This window comes from Limulus polyphemus, unplaced genomic scaffold (assembly GCF_000517525.1).
Source record: "Limulus polyphemus unplaced genomic scaffold, Limulus_polyphemus-2.1.2 Scaffold274, whole genome shotgun sequence".
Classification (NCBI taxonomy): Eukaryota; Metazoa; Arthropoda; class Merostomata; order Xiphosura; family Limulidae; genus Limulus; species Limulus polyphemus.
In genome coordinates this window covers 5701-28700 of record NW_013665884.1, presented here as the reverse complement: position 1 = coordinate 28700, position 23000 = coordinate 5701, and the positions used below count along the sequence as shown (strand labels likewise).

The window sequence follows — 23000 nt, the reverse complement described above, 5'->3', positions numbered from 1 at the left end:
TGTGTTCTAGAGTTGGCAAACCAGACAATCTCTATATCTGCACAGACAATGGAACAACAAAAAATATTGTATACCCACAAGCATTGTGAAATTAAACATATTAGAAACGTGCGCTTTCTCTTTTCTTTCTTTTCCATTTAACCAGACTGAGCCACAGCAACGCGTGGCCGGGTACAGCTAGTATTTTAATATATTTTTTATCCTGGTTGTAGCGGCGTTCTGTTTAGACAAAATATAAGTATAATTCGCTATGTCACAATACGAAGTTATAAGAATACACACGAAAAAACATTAAGGCTTAAAACAAAGAAAAATCGGTGATACTGAAATATTACTTATGAAGTTTTTGAAAATATAAAATTGCAAAAGTAATTTAGAAAAATTAACGAAAATGTAATATTTTGGATAGCATCGAGACTTCATAAATAGCATTTGGTGCGACTAGGTGGTATTCTATCAGCAGCAGTATTAATTAAATTGTAAATTGTCTCCAACTGAGACAGCGGCAAGTCTACGGATTTACATCGCTAAAATCATGGGTTGAATTCCCCATCGGTGAACACAGTAGATAACCCGATATTAATTAAATTTTCAAACATAGAACCTATAAAGTAATTACGATGTTTAAAGTTTTTTTTTATCAAATAATACTATAAGAGACCACTAAAGTTTTTCGAACACGGTTTACTTTAAGTGGTGTAGTTACTACAAATTACAATAGTCGAATGTATGCTATTTTAAAAGCTTCATAACTGTTAAAATTCGTTTATGAATATATTTATAATGAGTTGCAACTTGCATTAGTACTAGTTACTTAACAGTAATAGAAGTAGTGGTATGAATTTTAAAACAATTGTAGTTTTAACAGAAAGGCAAAAACGTTTTTAGTCATGGTACATAACTATTACACTTACAGCTAATCCTACTAGAAGTGCGTACTTAATAAGAATAACTTATAGGCACACATGGCCAAACCCTTGCAAAACATGGTTCTTGATCATAGTACTTGTAGTACGGTGATCGGTAAGTAGTAGTTGTGGCTATGTTGATACACGTGGGACACGGTCTGACTCTGGGTTAGGCCTAATTGTTACGATAATTACGTATGTACAGAGATAGCGAGAATGTTAGTTTTCCAATCACTAATAATAATAGTTTGCTTAATCGAACCATGCTATTAAATTAAAAAATGATCAGTAATGAGTTCGATTGGTTGTAACAACATCCCATAATCCAGATTATTATTTTAATTCTTAGTACAGTATGTAGTATAATTGCCTGACCAGTTACTTTCAATTTCATGAACTTCTGAGTTTCAGAGGCATCACGATTTGATTTTGTAAATTGTAATATAGAGTCAAGTTCAGTTCCTAGTTTATGGCAGTTTGTCATACTAAAAATAAATAAAAACAATTAAATATCTTTTTGTATGTGTGTGTATATTCAAGAACCAATAAGTTAATGTTTCATATACAAAGAAATGAAGTTTTACAGCTGTGACAATTTACTTGTTTACCAATTTTAGTTTAATTAAACTTTCATAGAAGTAGACCTTTAGACACCTTATTTAAGTTGAACTGGTATAGTACAGTTTATAATATAAACTTCATAATTGCATAATAACGTTAGCTTGCTGCATGATTTTGTGTTACTGTTAGCCAATGTAGAATTTCCGTATACATTTTTCTGTTGTATATCTTATACAACAGAAGCCAGTGTAATAGTAATAAGGAAAGTAATACAAAGTGAAACACCATTCCACCTATGACCTGAAATCAGTAACTAATGGTTGTGATGGGAGTTATTTTCTTGGGTCCTGGTGAGTAGTGCCAAGACTAATGTTTACCGCTACCAGGACTCAAGTATCAAGCAACTAGCCCTGTTATAATTGTGACTACCTGTACTTTTATACAAGTAATGCTAAATACCATTTGAGCTACCAGGACTTAAGAATCAAGCAGATAGCCCTTTGTGGTTGTGACAACATGTACTTTTATATAAATAAAGTTACCAGTTGAGATACCAGGACTCAAGTGTCAAGCAAATAGCTCTATTGTGACTGTAACATTTTGTACTTTCATACGAGTAATGTTGAATTTATTTGAAAATTATCTTGTAACATTTCAAAGTTGAGAGATTATTGTATAATATTCCAAAACGAGAAGCTGTTTGTGTTTTATTTCAAAGATTAGAGGCTATTATGTAATTTTTCAAGCAAATGTTTTGCAGATAACTGTACAGATTGAAATTATATGTTGATTAATAGTTTTGTGTTTTATGTTTCAGAAGATGATTGAAGACTGTGTATAATTCCAGGATATAACACAATGCTTTCACACTCAATAAAACATTTATGTGTTAGATATGCACATTCTGGAAGAAAAAAAGTTATTTCTAAAGATGTAAGAGAGACCTTTATCAAGTTTATGAAAGATGAAGGCCATACATTTTTTCCTTCCAGTTCTGTTTTGCCAAAAAATGATTCATCTCTACTTTTTGTTAATGCTGGAATGAACCAGGTTAGTGTTTTAACATCAACTGTAGTCAGTATAGTCAAATTTACAATTTTATTGGGTTGGGTTTCTCAGTGTGTTTTATAATTTGAAATTTTTAAAAAGTTTGATAAATATGCTTCAACACTTAATAAATTCTTACTTTTAACTATAATGATATTCATAAGAATGAGAAATATGAGAAATGGCTACTTGATCCATTAAACTTACCCCAAATTCTCAATTAAAGAAAAGGAAACATCAATATCAGTTTATAGGTGACCAAAATAGACATCGCAAATGCTTATCTACACGTTCCAATATCTCGCCTGTTGAGGCACTATTTTCGGTTTGTTCATCATGGGGTAGTTTATCAGTTTTGTGCTCTGCCCTTTGGGCTTGATTTGGCCTACGTGTATTTTGCAGAGTGTCCAAGACTTTTGCCCAACATATGCATGCTCAGGGGTGGCACTTACATGGATGAATGGCTTCTGTTAGTTTGTTCCAAATGGGAGTCAAGCCACTACACTGCTCCTGGAGGGCTGTCTTATTCCACATTTTTCGTTTTTCCAGATACAATACAGTTTTTCCCTATCCTTCACTCTCCCCATTGTTGTGTTCCTTCCAAATTCATCGTCCTCCTCGGCATGCTGTTCTTCTGGATTGGGATGTTAATGTGGTTCTTCACTACCTTACTTTGTCTCCATTTGAACCTCTGTCTTTGTGTTAGATTTTTCATTTATCCTTTAAGACTTATTTCCTTCTCCTATCTTTCCTTCCCAAAACTTCGACAGCTCATGAGGATTACTCCTCCTTCTTGCTGATTTCCCTTCCTCCCATTTCCCATCTATATCCTACGTCTGATCTGGATAGACTACTATGTCCTGTACGTGCTCTTCGTTGTTATGTTGTCCGCACGGCTTCCTTGCAGACACCAAGCACTGTCTCCATCTCTGTACGGGTCTATCCCATGGGATGTTGTAGTTTCGGAGTGAGCCATCAAAATAGCAGTTTACCCCTTCAATTGAGATTCCTCATGCTACTCCCACATGGATGTCGGGTTCCCAGTGGCTGTGATTTGGATTCAGAGCTCAATAAATAAATATAAGCCCTCACACATGTATTATTTACCCATACTTGTTCACTCATACTGTGTTGTGGGTCAAGGTAGGGAACCTTGCAGATTACTATGGTTTTTCCTCTTATGCTATCCCTAGATGATTTTCATATACCAAGGATGTTATTGCACTGGAGGTGGTTCCTGTCTGATTGGTTTTGAGTGGGATATTTTACTATACAGGGACATCTCTATTATTCTGAGCTTTCAGTTGTTGGGTTTCTGGATTGGCCACACATTTTCTCACTTTGCTATCATGTGTCCTGTTCACAGATAGATGGGTATGATATTTCTTTCTGGTCTGCTTAACTTGAGGTGAAGATGGTATGATCTGCATCCTACTCCCACATCGATGTAAGTTCCCTTTGGGTGGGTTTTGGATGCAGTTGACTTGCCATGTATGGTCCGTCATGCCCTGTCACTCTACACCTAAGGGCACATTCTTTTTTCTATTACCCACATTACTGTAATCTATGGGATGGAGATTCAGATGTTGGGTGGTTCGGATCCCTATCCAACCATTGTTCTTTCCCTTTTGAAAGGCAAAAATGGGAGAAGCACAATGTCTGCATCACCTCTTTTCAAACTGGGTGAAGAGTATATCTGGTAAAGAAGTGGTGTGGTCTCCCATGTATGATCTTCTAATGTGAGGATTTCATCATTTATAGTGTTCTTCAGACACTTTCAAAGAATGCTTCTTTCTTTCTCTTGCACCGGTCCCTCCACCTATTTCATGTGGGATTCTAGCTGTTTATGTGAGAAGAGGTAATGTACAATATTGGAAGTTATAATTTTCCTATACTGGAAATATATTTCCGATAGGTACTTACCTCCTCTCACACATTCCACCCTTCCTCTTCACTGAAAACCAGCACTTCCATTTTCTGCCAAAACTCGAAGCTATAGTTCAGTAGAATCGAATAGAGGGAGTCATGTGTCAAGAGAGGATGTCACACTCTTATTGGTGGAGGGTTGTTGCAAGATAATTTACATGGGAGATGCAGTTGAACCATGTTAATCGTAGGGTATGTGGGAGCTCAAGGCTTGTGGAATTCGAAAACAAAATGAATATAGAGGGCAGCACTGAACAATAATAGTTATTTATGTGAGAAGAGGTAAGTACCTATCGGAAATATATTTTCAGTATAGGAAAATTATAACTTTCAGAGTTTTTGGCATTTTACCGTTATCATGTCTGATTAATCCACCAATCCATCTGCAAAATATCAATTGAACATAAAGAAAAGCAAACATCAATAGAACAATCCAAGAGAGATATCAAATATGAAAACAATAATCCAAATAGGTATGCCAAATGTTAACCTACTAATACAACAAAATTCCAAAACTTCAAATCCTCTACCAAACAGGAAACATTAATGATGCCAGAAGAATTACAAACATCAATCAAACAATACCAAACATCAGTCAAACAGTACCAAACATCAAACAAACAGTCAAAGAGTACCAAACATTGATAAAATATTACCAAACATCAGTCAAACAGTACCGAACATCAATCAAACAGTCAACTATTACTAAAGATCAATTGACAGTCAGACAGTACAAAACATCATTCAAACTGTAGAAAACATCATTCAGACTGTAGAAAATATCAATCAAGCAGTCAAAAAGTATAAAACAAAGTTATGATTAAGGATTCAAAAAATTTATCAATACTGAAGAGTGTCATGTCATGCATTAATGATACAAAACATTTTAAGTAGCAATAAGTGTCTGATTGATGTTTTGAACTGGATGACTGTTTGATTGATCTTTGGTAGTGTGGTCTGTTTGATTGATATTTGATACAGTTTGACAGACACTCCTTTATATTGTACAAATTTATGAATCCTTAATGCATGACTTGACATTCCTTTACATTGTACAAATTTCTTAGTCCTTAACATGATGTTACATTCCTTGAAGTTGAACAGGTTTGAGTCCTTACTGCATTGCTTGATACTCCTTGTTTTTAAAGAAGTTTCTGTATCTTTAATGAATGATCTTTAAACTCGGTTTTTAATTATATAGTTTAACCGTATAGTACTTTATAGATAACATAAATTTGTATAGTAGGAAGCAATTTTTGAGTGTTCAGGCCACAGCTAAACAATGTGTGCAAAGCATGCCATTTCTAGGGGTTGGGTCTGAGGGCATGACCGCAGAAGTAGGACCTACATTACAGTGGGGATACACTTTCTACTAGTCTTAACCTACATTCACTTGTCTCACATCTGAAAAAAAGAAGTGTAAACCAAAAGTATGAAAAATAAGAATAAGCCTTCAACATCCCACATCTATATCACCCTTCACTGCCTGTAGACAGTTGTGGGAAAGATAAAAATAAGGTACTACCATTGGGGGGTAAGTAAGGGAACCTTATCTCCTGACACTGGCATTCCAGCCCTCGCTATAGTAGTATAGGTCTGAATTAGTATATTATAGTATACAATAAGTATAGAATAATTAGTACTGCAGTAGAAAAACAGTACAACTATAAAAGTATGAAACTCAACAAAGTTATCTAAACTAGGATATCTTTCATATAGAACTGTATAGAACTATACTGTACTATATAGTTACACATAACTCAACTACCATATAGTTACACAACTCTACTACTGTATGGCACTGTAGATTTGAACTGTATAGAACTAAACAGTACTGTATAGTTACACAACTCTACTACTGTATAGTACTATATATTTGAACTGTATAGAACTATATAGTTGAACTGTATAGAACTATATAGTTGAACTTTATAGAACTATACAATACTGTATAGTTACACATAACTCTACTACTGTATAGTACTGTATAGCTGAACTTTATAGAACTGTATAGTAAACACTGAATAGAACTGTATAGAAATACCTGTATAACATAACATAATGTTTTGGGACAACATGGGACCTATTGGTCCATCTTGGCTGTTCCATCTCTAAACTAAATTAAAATAATAATAAAAAAATCTTAAAGCCAGCCCTTATAATTCATATACTTATTAAGCTTTTTCTGAAACCCACTTCAATTTTCTGCTTCTACAACATCTGAAAGCAACCCATTCCAAAGGCCAACCACCCTGTTAGAAAAATGAAACTATCTTAGCTGAAAATGAATCCTACTTCCCAAAATGTATATTTGTGTCCCCTAATCCTACTATTCTGTTAAATATGAAAAAGAGATAATGCATCAACACTATCAATTCCCTTTACAATGTTAAACACCTCAATTAGATTCCCGTAAGTCTTCTTTTTTGTCTTTCCTAAGGTAAGGAGCCCAATACTGAACATAATATTCCAAATGTGGCCTAACCAATGACCTGTACAATGAAATTATAACCTCCTTAGACTTGTATTCAATATTTCTGTAGATGCAACTTAAAATCATATTTGCCTTACCACCACCAATAGCACACTGCTTGGATGGCTTCAGACACTGATAGACCATTACACCAAGATCCCTTTCCTTCATAATACTGTTAAGGTTATTCCCATCCAAATTATACTTATAATTCAAATTATGATAACCCACATGCATTATCTTGCATTTATTATAATCAAAACCAATCTGCCGTTTATTTGCCCAACTCACTTAATGATCTAAATCCTTTTGTAAGCCAGTAGCATCCTCTTCACAGCTAGCAACACCCAAGACCTTAATATCATTTGCAAATTTAAGTCATTTATTGAATATTCCTTCATCTATGTCATAGATGTAAATCAAAAAGAAGCAAAGGTCCTAAGACTGAGCCCTGAGGTACCCCACTTGTGACATTAATCCAGTTTGACTGAACTCCATTTGTAACAACCCTCTGTTTTCTTCCATCCAGCCACTCTTCTATCCAATTTGCTAACTTATCCCCCACACTATACAGATATTTTATTTTATAAGGCTTTTATGTGGTTGGTAGGAAATACTGATAAATATGCCGAACTGCTCAAAGGTTCAAAAGATTGATATGAGATTCTGATTTCTGAGAACAGGAACCCATTAGACAGTACCTAGCTCTTAAGAGAGGAATATGTGAGGAAGTGCAGATTTGTGTGAGGTGGAAGAAAAAAGGAAATAGCAGAAGTAAACTACCAACTGAGAAAATACTGATGGTAGTAAGAGATAAAAGAGATTGAAATTCCCTGAAATAATGAGACTGAAGACAGATGCCACTGAAAAGCAAGATTCCATTGGAATTGTTCCATTTGAGTGATCCAAACGGGAAAAACGTTTAAGTAAAGCCATCATCTTAGAAAGGATGTTTGGCAGTAAGTGTGTAAGAATATTATGAACATGAGGTTCCAAGACTTACAACAGCTGGGTGATCAACTGGCTGTGTAAGAGATTGGATAAAACAGATGTCCATGTAAAAGTAAAAGCTGATGTTGAAGAAACGGAGAAAATCAGCTAAAAGAACTATGACTACTGAACAGAAAACATATGGAACTGAACCCAAGCTGAAAGGAAGGTAAGGTCAGTGGACTAATGAACTACCCCTCTGATGACAAGAAAGATGGGATGACAGAGAAATGGTGATAAAAAGATAAGCAATCCTACGTATATTCACTAGTAATCCAATGGCTGAGACTAAGAAGCTATCATAATAATTTCATATATTCCATTTCAATCAAAACAGGTCTCCAAATTCTACATATTCTCAAAAATCATAAAAAAAAGCAAGAATAAAAATCTGTAGAAGTGTGATAAATGATATTTCAGACTTCCTGATCAAAAATATCTGAGTGACTAAATTGTAAGAAAGAGAAAAGACATTATGAGTAGACTGAAGAGTCCAGTGAACAGAAGGTCAAAGGTCCCACAGATGAACCAATGATTCAAGATGACTTCCTCAACAGGTCAGATGGAAAAGTCCTCTAGAACAGAAATGAGTCACTGAGTGGATGAAGAAAACTCACCTTGCCTAGGTTTGTCCACAGCAGGGTAAAAAGAAATTATTAGAAGTCACTAACTTCAGTGACATGTAAACTAGTATGCAAGGCAAGATAACTAAAATTACTTGCTAGTCATTTCAAAAGAAACAACTCACAGAATCAGATCACCCTAGTCAGTTCCTCCTAGCATGCTTCTCTTGAATGAAAGATAAGTGCATGAGAAAAATCCTGCAAGGACAAACAATGCACAAAAGCTCATCTGAGGTCACCTGAAAAATTAAAGGAAAAGGGGGGAGTACTTTTAAACACAGAACAATGAGATAAGTATCAAGGGAAGATAAGAGCCACATGGTAATACAAACTACATTAGACTGCAAGTTAAAAATGTAATCATGACTAAAGGAATGAGAGTAGCTGATAGCTAAAAATTACTCTGACAATGAAAGAAATCATAAATGGCAGATAACTAACAATGAGATAAAGTAGAAGACCACAAGGAAAGATCTCCCATCCCCACAAATTGCACTGAAGGCCAAAGATTTGAGAAGTGAGGCAAGTAGAAGAATATGGTCCCACCAATAAGGCTTTTAATAATTAACTCTTTCACAATAGGTACCCTTAAAAATCTCTTTCTACACAAGTCATTGAGTTATATTCAAATTTTAACTAAATAACTTTGCTATAAATGTATGTCAAAGAAACTGACATTACAATGTACAATATTATTTGAAGTTTTATGTTATCTAAGATTTAATTCCTTTGTTTCAAAAGACAACCTTTAAAAAATACTTAAACTTCAGTTTTGTTGTCACGTGACCCACTAGCTACGAAAAATCTCAACTTTTGCATTCTCAGTCTTGAATAATATAACCCCAGTCCGGTAGATGTATGTCTACTCAATAAGTACATTTACTTGCCTTATTAGCACATATGTTTCAAAGTTCTTTGGCTGAGTTTTGTTGAAACTAGAGATAAATTTTTCCAAGTCCTGACAGATGCCAAACCCACCTTCTATGCTATTCCTTGAGCTTTACAAGTCACATGTAGTTAACTTCACACACATTTATATAATCATTAGAAAGAGCTCATTTTATACTATAATACAGCAAGTTATTTTGAAATTGGTGCTCAGTTATTGTCATCAGTAGATGTTACTGCCGGTAGTATTGTTGACTGCTTTGTGTACAATAGCACTTACAGTTGTTTCTTACCTAAGTATGTTATAGTTAAATAGACAGTTAAATTGCATTTAGGTTCTACTTTTATATCTTAGTTAATTATGTATTATTTATGTTTTAAAATGTATAACTAAAAGGTTTAAACATTTTTTAAATTTATCTCAAACATTGCCCAAGTTCTCAAGGCTAATAATCTTACACACGTGTAAGATAATTTTGCCGATGGCTTGGGCATCTCTCCCAAAGATACAGCAATTAGCCCCATGGGCATCATTGGCTTGTGTCAAGATGAATAGTAAACAGTAAAGAATGGGAAAGGAAAACATAGCATTAAAAATTGAGTATAAGTGAAAAGGAAAAAGACCTGAAATTACAAATATTACCAAAAGAAGATCTTTTTAGGATATTCTAAGAAAAATTAAAAGGTATGTAAATTTTTTTATTTTAAACTCTTCATGGCACTGTATATTGATGATATATCTACAGTTAGTGATATGGTAGAGAAAATGAAAAATAAAATGTAAACATTTACCTTAAAAAAACTTTTGATATTCATTTAAGAGGTTCTAGAGTTATGTAAAAAAACTTGAAAACTGTAAGATGAAGAAAAGTATTTTTATACTTATAATGAAAATTATCTTTCACTCAAACTATTCAGAATCTGAATGAAAATAACTAAAGTAAATAGATAACATATTTTTAGCAGAAAGACTTAATCAAAATAATGTTCTTCTTTGTGTAGAAGATACACATAATTTTTAACAAAATCTTACCAGTTTTTGTGAAAAAAACTGCATGAAACCGATGTAAAATGGTTAAAACATTTCTCAAAGCATCAGTAATGACTCCAAATCAGGAAAAGGTGGATAACAAAGACTTAAGAATTGAATTGTTTACAATGACAAAGGCACCCTCAGGTATAAGATAAATTAGTTAAAAATTTAAGATAGAAAATATCTGAGAAAAAACAAGAAGATAAATTAAATGGTAAAAGCTTTTTCAGAACTAAGGCTAGCTGACAAATCTTATTCTGCACAACATGAATGTGAAGAGGAATGACCACAAGATCATTTTTGCTTGATAATCATGAAAAAAAGACAGGCATTTCACAAAATGCATTCACCTGAATGCAAAACCCGTCAAGTACATCAGCAGACAAGCGGATTAACTGGCTTGAATAATTTGACTAATAAAGGGCCAACAATACCACAACATGATCTCCCAGCATGATAGACTACATGAACTCTCAATATTTGTAGAAACATTTGCATCAGCAGTGGTTAATATTGTCATTAGAATTCATAATAAGCAAAGTTAGCAGCATGATTGTTAACAAGAAAACATAATTCAAAGTGAGAAAGCAGAACTTATGTAAGACCTCTGGAAATACATGCAATAAATCATGTAAAAAGTATGACAGTGGAGATATACAGGTGGTTTGTATTGCTTCAAGAACAATGAGAACTTTTAGTCACATGGCTGTTGACAACAAGAGATCCAAATCAATAAGGAAAGACTTTCAGTATTCAAGAGGTAAATGATAAATCTACCTGATTTGAAAATATGATTCCCTCACAATACAAGAAACAAATAAGAAATTATCATCATGTCTTAAAGAAATAATCCAACATTTATTATAATCTCATTCCATTCATAATCAATGTTAATGAAAAAACAAGGTAATCAAATCTGGATTCTAAAAATTTTATGAATATGGTGTAAGAAGTTAAGACTTTTAAGAGTTTTACAACCTATAAATAAAATCTGTAATTTTTAATAAATAATGCATTAAAGTGCACATACTTATCAGTGAATGTAATTTAAAAATAAAGAAATATTTAAGATTACACTACTCAGATGAACTATGCAAGAATCTGTCCACTTGAAAGCAAAACACAGAAAAATGCAATGCATTACAAATACACTATCAATTATTTATTATTACACCTTAATTTCACTTAAAATTTTCTTGCATTCTTAAATCTGTATTACATTTTAATTATATATAAATCCTTAAATGTCCTTAATGCCACATCAGAATTGTTTTATCAATACAATGAATGTTAGACAAGAGCCACTATTCTATGCAGGTGAGTTTGACAGTTTTTTTTATATCTCAGAAAACAAGATAAGATATTCTAGTTTGGTTTGTTTGAAATTTTGTGTAAAACTACTCGAGGGCTACTTGCAATAGCCATTCCTAATTTGGCAATGACAGACAAGAGGGAAGGCAACTAGTTAACATCACCCACTGTCAACTCTTGGGATACTTTTTATCCAATGTATAGTGGAATTGTCATTACTTTATAATGCCCCCACAGCTGAGAGGACAAGTATGTTCGGTGACAAGGATAAATAGTTCTAAATTTATCTTATGGCTTGTCAATATCTATAGTATATGTTTCTGATTATTTGGATACTCAAAAAATAATATATGGTAGAAAGAAAGTCTAAAATGAGTAATTTGGAGTGCAGATGCAACATGCAATATGGAAAAGTGAAGATTAAAATTTTTTTATGTATATCTTTTTGAAATTTTGAAAGATATTACAACTTATATAACATTAAAATTTAAATTATTAACTACATTTTGATATTAGCTTTATTGAGGTACATTGACTCTGCAATGCACGTAGGATTAATATTACCATGCTCATAAACTGAATAATGTTACAAAAAGTTGATAAGGAAACCAACATGTATTCATAAATGTTTTTAAAGAAAATAATATCACTCCTACAGGATTTTAATGAAAGCCTTAGCCAGGTGCTGATATTTTTAACCTGAACAGTACCTTCAGTAACATAAAAGCTAAGTGGCTATGTCAGACTCCAAAATTCAGGCATAATCATCTCTAACTTAGAACTTCTGAACAAAAGATTAGCAGCCAGTCAGCAGCATCCACACATAAGTGACAACCCTTAACTGAATATGAATTCAGTTTCACATTTATAATGTTCCTATGGCTGAAAGTGATTAGAACTGATGTGTTCTAGTACATTCAATATGTATTAACAGTTATATCAAGTATGAAAGAACAGGTAAAGTTGTTTCAATTTATAATTTCACATTCTATTTACACATATTTATAAAAAGTACAAACTTTGGTGTTAGTGGTGTTTGAATCATGTTTCCTCCAAAAATATTCCTTCCCACACGAGAAAGTTTGTTGGATGATTTTCCTAGTGCAGCAGAAGTAATTGGAATCCAACTGCTATTTTCAGGAGTAAGTACTTCTACATTGTTAGGCTCTGGACTAGTTCTTAAAAGAGCCAGTGGAGAGTGCACATTTACCCCTGTCGAAGATGAGAGCATAGGCATGCCAGATATTTTAGTTGAAAGCTGACTAGTTTCCTGAAAAAAAAAAAATAAAGCTTTCTTTAGTTTATATTCCAATTCTTTGCTTTGAAAACCTACAATTATGAAATAGGTCAGTTGAATATATATATTAAATGTTACTACAAACATGAAATGAAAAATGCATTATTAACCTACCATCAATGCTGATGATCTTTTTCTATCAAATACCCGACTAATAAATTTACAGTGCAATCTATTATTACATTTTTAAAGACCTGAGTAACTTTCTTCCAAAACCAACACACCTTGTGATGTAAAAATTATTTGCTATGTTCCTTTTATAATATTAAATAAAGAATACACATGAAAAACAACAAATAAATTACTTACCTAGGCATTCTTTTTTTTTGCTGCTGACTGTCAATGACAATCAGAAGCCTCTATCCACACCTACCTGTCACATTCTCTCTTTCAGATATTGCCAATAGTTTTCTCTGATATTCAGTACTATATTACATTGTTTTCTGTAAAGAGAATTGTCAATTTTGCTTTCAGTTCAAACTTGATTCCCACTGGAAACACATAGATGAGCTTGGGTTTAGTTTTAATGGATCTTGTTGCATAATTCGAAAGGCAGAAAAATTGTGATAGTTATGAGACATTGTCTGCTTTTTGCACATTATTATTCTGTGTTCTTTGGTGCATTATTTGATTAAATAAATATTATTTAGTGCAGTACTACCATTAGCATAAAAAAGTAGGGTTAAATGTCTATTTGATGACTCTGTAACCAAATAAGATTGAAAGCTATGAAAATTATACTTTGTCTGAGTGATGAAGATATTATAATAAATAATTTACATTAAATTTCATACTTCTTGGAGGAATGGTAAAGGCGATGCCTAAAGAGCAAATGTCACAATTCTTACACTAGGGGAATTTCTTGATTTTTTTTTATATTGCCTTAACCCTATCAAGACAGGTACGGGTCAGAGGGCATGTCATCACATCTGTAGATTTACATTCAACACTTTATTTAATAATACTTAATTTAATACTTCATAAATTACACATTTATTGGTTACTGTGTAAGCATGGTTATACAAGCACTTACACACATTTACACCTATATCAACACTAAATTCTGACCACCCAAGAAGATAACTAGCATACAAATACTTAAGTTTATTTGGTCAGACAGAGCTTTGTATTTTGTACAGAGCCATATCATAAATATTTTATTTCACTTTTATAAAGTACTTCAGTCAATTCTTGTTCCAACCACTGTACTGTAAAGAAGCCAGCAAATTGTAGCTCGTTGCGTTATCAGAGCCAGAATTCGAATAGTTTATGTAGGATACACCCGCTTACCGACTTATTAGATCAGCCCACGGACTTTCTACAAACTCATAACATAAACCCTACCCATTGTGTTTTCAAACTAGGGAAAGTTCTAGGAATTCTGCCACATGAGCTTATTTGATATTAACAGTGTCAAACTAAGTAAGGAGCAGTGATTCATTGCTTTATATTAGGCAGGTTTCTACTTCAGCCACTAACAGTAGATAAACATAGGAAATAGATGTGAAAAGATTAGAAGAAACTCTCATGAATTTTACTTTAGAGCTTATTGTTCCATATTGATAAAAGACAAACAATGCTATTCAGTTTGTTTCGTCTAGTTCCTGAGTCAGCTCCTAACAATAAAATTACTACAGAAAATAAGTATAAAAAGGTGAAAACTATAAACTCTGAAACTTTACATCATATTTTGCACATTGCAAACTTTATTTTCATTATACATCCTGGAGAATCAAATATAATGTTACAGTAGAGGAAATAACAGATAAAATATAAATTTTTAATGAAGAGAGTGTTTGATATTTAATTATGAGGTTATTTATTTTTCATTTGTTTTCTTTATTTATTATTATAAAAGTAACTAAAATCATAAAAATAGAAACTGATTAGGTGACATAATGAAAGAAAAATAATAAAAATCTTCATAGGGTATATTAGCAACTAGCTTGTGTATTACACTATTCAATACAGTAACGTGAGCTGCATGTGCACCTCGTAATTTTCAACTTGTGTCAGGGTATTTCTAGTTAGACACAGTTCAAAGGTCAATAAAAAAAACATTGATAAATATAGATAGATATATACTGTTACAAGAATTAAGCTATTTAAAATCAATATTTGGGGTTTCCTGTCACAATCTGTAGTCAGTCTAGAACAAAAGATAGGGTAATTTAGATTTATTTCCTAATTTTTATGATGGTTACGAGGTCAGTCAAATTGACTGCCACCACATAGGGTTACGGTTGATAAAATAACTGAAAAAATATAAAGTTTTATGGTTATTTAGGAGGATATAGGAATTACACAAATGAAACTTGACATCTTTCAGACAAAGAAAAGTATTTTAATTTTAAAATTACTTTGCATGTTGGATTGTCAACATTCTGAAAGAAAAAAATTCACAACAAAATCTTTAATTAAAAAATCTTAATTCAAAATCCTGATATTTTGTACATGAAAGCCTTGTAATATTTACCAATAACCTGCAAACATTTGTGAAGATACACGTACATTATCAAAAATCATAGTATAATTACTCTCATGGATAAATTCATGGTCATGGGCTGGGTGGATTCAACCCAGCCCATAATGGAAGTGTTAAAAAAAGTAAGAACTTAAAACTTAATACTCTTAAGATATGGATTATAAGCTATGTTTTTATGTTACAATTATCAGTAAACCATGAAAAGAAAGTAGTTTAATTTGTTAACATTAAAGTGACTGCTCTGATGCTGTGTTAGAATTCATTTCTTATCTGCAGTGTTAGTTAGCTCAAGTGTTATTTGCACTTCCTAATACTAGGGGGGGCAACAAAAGAAATGCTCAATAAGTGAACATGCACAACACTTAATCAATTTCAGGAACTTAAAAGTCACAAATATTTCAGATCGAATCCTTTCAATAAGTACCAAATACTGTTCAATATGTGTACATATCTCATGTTATATCCAAGGTTACTCATTTTGGTTTTCTAGAATCTAAATCAGATAACATACAAGATCTCATATAGTTTACCTACTTTTATTACACCCTATATTGTGTATGATATATCATAAAATATGGATATTTTTGCTGGATTGTATTGTAAACAATGCATTTATCAGATGTGCGTGTAGTGTTTCCATTTAAAAAAACATACTACTGTATGGTTTACTGTGTATATATGGTTGAACTTTTCAATAATATTATCTCTTCCATGTTGTTTTCAAAATAGAAGCCTTTCTTTCCTAAATGAGTGACTTGGTGTCTTAAATGTAACTTCAACCCATCAAAACTGGTATTCTTTGGTAAGTTTGTTAAAATTCAATACTTGAAACATTTTAAGAGAAGGATATTCTAGTATTGCATTTCATCTATTTAAGTGAGAATAAGAATACAGACTTTATGGTTTAAACATAAAGTTAGTTCATTAACTATTATTATAAAATACAATTCTAATGATTCAAAAGTGAAACTAAAGCATAAAAAACATCATTCATACCCACAAAACTCTTACCTGCTGCACATCACAAGAAATATATGTATCTCCACTTGTATTTGATTTATTTATTAAGTTTACAATAGGATTGGATCCATGACAGTATGAGAAGTTGTCTAGGTTGGATATTGTAAATATCTTGGAAGGGTCTGGTTTTTCTCCTACAAAACATAAATATATCTAAGATGTCTTTCAAATTAGTTTTTGTAAATACACATTGATATTACACACACACACACACACCCCAAAAATATTTCATAGACTAAAGCATTTACAAATCTACTTATTAGTCTTGAAGTACAAACCTTAATAAAAACCTCAAAAGTATTTATGTTTCAAATTCAATAAAACATTCAAAATATAAACAAGTTGCTAAAATATAGCTTTCAACCAGCTTATGAAAAATAATATACAACTCCATTCAATATAAGAACACGTAAAAAGAAAAATGAAGAACTACTTACTTTTAACTAACAACTTGTTATCTTTACAAACACAAGGAGTAAGGACAAATATCAATGTAATCTGAATATATCACCAGTGAAGATGTTACTGGTTGGCAAATGAGATCTAACAACCCATTTTTTTCATGAGTCTTTTAACATAACTTGTGTTAATACAGTTTTCACAGCTAAGTAGTCACCAAGTTAAAATTCTTTCTCCCCTTTTACCTGTCATGCACAATCTCTGCATACTGCAGTTTTAATGGAAAGAAAACTTGCCAAAAGTAATTGTTTTCCAATCGAAGCATTTCTAAATTTATTTGCATCTAACAATATATAATAACTTTGACATGTGATATTTTTAGAAAACAAATATTTTAGAATGTTAAATATGTTTTATTCTTTTCTTATGTTAACACAAAAAACCAAATAACTAAAAATGCAATAACTAAAAATCATTTATTTATTGAAACTTTTTCATTTCAGTATGGTCATGCATGTATTTATCTAATGTAGTCTCACAATTTTATTGCATGATATGTTGTTGCCTTATTAGTTTAGATTTTCTTGGTAAGCTGTGTTATGTTGTTATTTAAATATCTCTTGTGTCTTACCAGTAAAACATGTCAGGATATCAGGATTAAAAAATAATATTTTTTGAATTTCTATAAGAGCCTTCACTAACTGAGTGATATGTTACTGTACCAGCTGTTCAAACACATAAGTATTAAACATCACTTATTTTCACAGGTTTATGAGTTGTGTAAATATCAGATACAAAGTACAGAACAATAAGAGTTTTAACCTTAATGGCCTCAGATCATATGTACTGATACTTGGTGAGCCATAATTTTTACACACTATGAAGTCAATATGACATACAGAGGTAGTGATAATTATTATTCTCAATCTGAAAAATTTCTTTTAAGTAGTTATAAGTGTCTGTAAACTTAACATACTTACCTAAACTAACCAATAATTCATATGATGCCCAAAGGAAAGGATTTAACTTCAAGCTTTTTCTGTAAAAAAACAAAACATCAAACTCCATTAGCTTTAGTACAAGTAGTTTTACTGGTCATGCAAATACACTTAGTTAAAATAAGATACAATATAAAAAAATAATTATGTTACTACAAGTTTTTGTTTTAAATGTTATTTTTCAAATTATAACAAGGTAAATGCTATATATCTGTGCGAGATGATTAAGTGACATATAGCATGCACAGTAATTATATGAATAATTACTAGATTGTATTTTTGTAATAGTTAAATACCTACAACACACATGTATGTATGTATATATATACAGACTTGCAAAACATTTGTGGTCAAATTAATATCTTTACTACAACAGTACTGCTTTAAATACAGGATTTCTAGAATAATACATAAAACTCTAATCACCAACACTGAAATCAACAAGTCCACGTCTTAAGCCTAACATTAGTTAAACCTATATTAAGTATGGCCTATATTTGGTAGAGAGAGATAAATTAATACTGTAACTTGTGTACATTTTTTGCTTTAGTTTAGTTAGGGCTCAACTTGACATTTCTTAATATTATCGATAAATAAACTTATAATGTTATCCTACAACCTAGCATTAGATCTTTTTAAAAACTTTGATAAGCTTTTAATATGCTGTTGTACAAAATATCTACTAAAGTATATTTATATCCACCTTTTGTTTACACCCATTAAAATGAAGTGTGTGCATATGCACATTTAGATAGTAAGGTGTGCACATATTTTGAGAACAGACAAAAATTGAGTATTATCATAATAGAAAACTAGTAATTATGTGAATATTGACAGTACACTTTCTGTATTCACTTAATTACCACACATACTACAAAGTATTCACTACCAGTGCATTCCAAATACTGCATCCTAATAAATAATTTGATATTTCTAGCCTATTAGAACACTTGAAGTAAAGAACTTACCAATGTGAAACCACTCATTTTTTAGGTGAAATACATATAGGACTCCAGAAGTAATTAGTGACATAAATATATATATTTGACTCATGTTGTTAGAATTCCTTGACTAACAAAATTATAGACCCATAGTAATTTGGTTCATAATCAATTTAGAAAAACATGCTTAATCCTCCAACAGAGAGTCAACTGTACAGAAAATAGTAGCACTTTGGTCATCACAATATCCAAAAAATGATAAAAAACAATAAATTATTTTCAATGACAATTCATTATCAGAGCTTTTGAAAAATACAAATTTTGTGTTCATATGTTCACCTCCTTCAGGGAAATATTCATTTGAAAACTTGCCCACCTCCCATTTGTCAAGATCTTGGTGGAAAGTCCATTGCCTGTTGCTAAGTGATTAACCTATACAAGACCACGTTTCAGTGCTAAAGTAGTCAACAAACACTGGAAGCATGTCTGAAAGTCATGTTTACTGTAGTCTTAATTGCAAATTCAAGGTTGGAAGTTTGCAAAAAATGCAGATGCTGTGGCTGTAGTCACAATGGGATTCTTCTTGAAGTTAAAGTGATCAGAAAAAAAAAGGTTGTACAAAAACGTTTGAATTCAATTAAAAAAGGACAAGAAAAATGCAAAGAAGAGAAGCAGTAAGAATAAAATACTTTATTATTGTTCATGCAACCACTTTCAATGTCTTAGATTATTCAGTGAATAACAGACTTAGATATGATTGATGAGACTCCATATAACAAGTCAAGGTATAGTTGGAGAACATATATTGTTGTCTCTACCAAGTGCACAGAGTGACCTAGTTGCCATTAACATGTTGAAAACCATTTTTACAGTGAAACCATGATCAAAACAGAATATTCTTGAGCAAAGGTGGCCTTACTTTTGGAAAACCTTTCATAACCACCAAAACATCATTTTGGTACTATTATTGTGTTTTTGGAGCAAAGTTTTATGAGAAACTGGTCTATCAGATTTTCTTTTGTTCAAAGTTGCCAACTGAACAATGGAAATTCCCATACGACTGACTTGAAGTTTAAGATTGAAAAGCAGTTAATTAATGGTAATTCTAGGGTTAAAATGTTATCACCATGGGTTAATATAATCATACACTAAAATTTTAGGTAGATCTACTACCTTCTCAAGTATTACTTCTGCATAAGTGCTGTACAGATAATTTTTCTTACCTGTTATTTTTATTTCTTTTGCTATTTTTTATTTTATATCACAGTATTACTGACTTCAATGACTTTCTAAATATGAACAACATGCTTCAACAGTGATGCATGAATATTTAGTGAATCATAATACTTTACATTAAATAAACTGATGCCTTATACACATGTAAAAGAAATAAGCAATAATGCAGTTAGTATATCACATTTCAGTTTAATTCAGCAAAATAACCACATATAAATTAATTTTCCCTTTTCATTATTGAAGAAAACATTTTAGTGAAGAAACTTTATATTACTATATAATGTTATAGATGGCACATGAAATCCTTGTACAAATATTAGGTTTTCTGCTTATTCTAGCTAAAGTATACAGCTGTATTAGAAAACACATATAATCGTTGTTAAAAATACAAGCTTTCATTTTCTACTTATTTTTGTTTATGAGTATATAGATGTGTGTATTAAAAAAATCAATGGAAGACACATGAAATCTTTGTAAAAAAAAATACTAGCTTAGGTTTCTACAATCACATTTTATGCAAGCTAAAGGCTACATTTACTGATAGGCCTAATTTCATAAACATTTCAATGGAAATTCCAAAACTACAGTATGCCTAACTCACAAGTTAGCTTAATCACTTGCTTGCAGAAATTTATCATTAATTGATTAATAAAAAACACACTGACTAACTTACTAACTCAATGACTGACGGATAGACTCACTAATTCTTACTGTCTAATTCACTAAAACTCTTTAGCTGACAATTCAACTCACTCCACCTAGCGTTTTTTATATTGTACTAGTCCTTCTTCATACTACAGGAAGCTTCAAGATTCCAGAGGCCTAAACTTTTACAAAACTGCTAGACTTAACCAATAATTACACCACAGAAAAAACAACTTCTAGTGAACAAAATTTCAAAAATAATCAAAGTATAACCCACAGCAATATGTTGGGAGTTTCTCATTCAGCCAAAAAGTGTTGATGTTCCAGAAGAATGTAAAAGATTAACATAAGCAGCAACTTACGAACTAAAGATACTAAAATATGTTTACTGCTATTACATATGCCACTTCATTTTCTGAAAGCTTGATATTTGATGAACATGGACGAAATACAAAGCTGCCAATTATTTAAAAATGTAACCTATGAATCTGGATCTGTTTCAACTTGTCAGGAAATACAGCATAATGAAAATTTATTTTCAAATGAATTAACAAACAATGAAAAATATTTTATCTTACAAAATGGTAAGCAAGTTGGACCAACTAACCTGTATTATAGAATTAAAAACATTTTTAAATTATGCCTAGATCCTACTGAAAAGTGACGTAGATATTAACTGTCATTATTGTTAATGTGCACTACCTGCTTTACTATGATGACTAAAATCCAAAAGATTAGGAGAAAAATGAGTTGAAAAAATACTAAAATAGGCCAAACTTGTATAACTTTTATAATTTAATGAAAATATAAAAATATGTTGTACAGAAATTTCATCTGTTTATAATCAATATGTTAAACATAAGAGCATAGTGAATGTTAAAAATTTCCTAAATACTACACTTATTCTGTGTATAATAGTGTTTGCTAATAAGCAAATAGTTTCCAATCATTTTTAATAAAATTAACATGAAATTATTTATCGGATATAATAAAGTGTTTTTAATCTAGGTCACTTTTCATACACTCATAAGTTTGTATATTTATAACACACAAATTGAACCTAATTGCAACAATATTGAAATTATGTGAAAAAACTCATATCTGATGATAACAAAAGTAATGAGACAAACAGAATTTTGGTTATGCAAACTTAAATTACTGAGCTAAGAGGTTACTCTTGCCTAAAATATACTTAGGCCCTTTGAAGAAGAAAAGAACATTAAAAAGAATACAAATTATGTATCAAAAATGAAAATACAAGGATAAAAACATAACTGCAGACCCTTTCATTGGAAGCAATACAGAGAAAAATTTTGAAGACTTAACAAAAACAAATGGACTGACATTAAAATTTTCCTAATCTTAAAATTTATTTCCAAAAGATACTCACCTCAACACACAGAAATGATATTTCCCAAGCACATCTGGCAGTAAGATTTGCATGCCACTAGCCTTGGGCAAACTCCCACCTAAATTCACATGTATAACATGAATTGCACTGGTGCATGATGATGTCATCATGGGACAATAGCCCTCCACCAGTGGGATGGCGACACAACCTCTGTACACAGTAACTCTCCATATTCACTTGCACTCATGATTACTTCATTCTTAGATGAGGCAAAGAAAAAAAGGTTCACTGGAAGTGGGAAGATTAGGTGTGAATGTGTGTGGAAGTGAGTATCTACTGGAAATATATTTTCAAATTAGAAAAATGTTAACTTGTGAGACAATAACTCAACTCTACTCACAGAAATGCTAGAATCCCATGTTGAATAGGTGGAGGGGCTCGTGCAAAAACTTACCTAGAAGGTCTCCCTTTCGAAAGTTTCTGAAGGGAAGCACATGAAGTGTGACAACCAAAGGCAAGGGCTCCTTAGGGGCAAACTCACGGAAGAATGCAACTTGTCTTGACCAAGGTGTACTTTTTGCCCAGAGAAAAAAGGGAGGGAAAAGCAAAAGAGCCTGAAGAGTCACAAAATATAATCATGACCAACTGAACACCTGCACACAAGTGGTCAGTGAGCTGATATGTGTAGTGTGGTAGGGTGCAATTAGACCACATGATGTGTGTTCACCTCAACTTTACTGGACAGACTCTGGCTGCAGGAGGAGGGCACAGTAGTTATTTGGGAGGTGACCTGTACTACACTGACAGTATCACCACTGTTCTACTTATCAGTGTATTGTGCTAAGCCCAACTGGTGAGGATTCTCCAT

General features: G+C 32.0%; 1 protein-coding gene across 1 annotated transcript in view; it reads right to left on the bottom strand.

Moving 5' to 3' along the window:
- The window catches only part of LOC106456945 (cell division cycle protein 27 homolog), a gene marked incomplete at its 5' end in the record, with an annotated part of 73487 nt that overhangs the window by 46266 nt on the left and 4221 nt on the right, over positions 1–23000 (bottom strand). The window contains 3 exons of the mRNA XM_022382753.1: positions 12780–13030; positions 16554–16696; positions 17942–18000. Of these exons, the coding sequence (XP_022238461.1) occupies positions 12780–13030; positions 16554–16696; positions 17942–18000 (453 nt within the window). The remainder of the gene's footprint in view (positions 1–12779; positions 13031–16553; positions 16697–17941; positions 18001–23000) is intronic.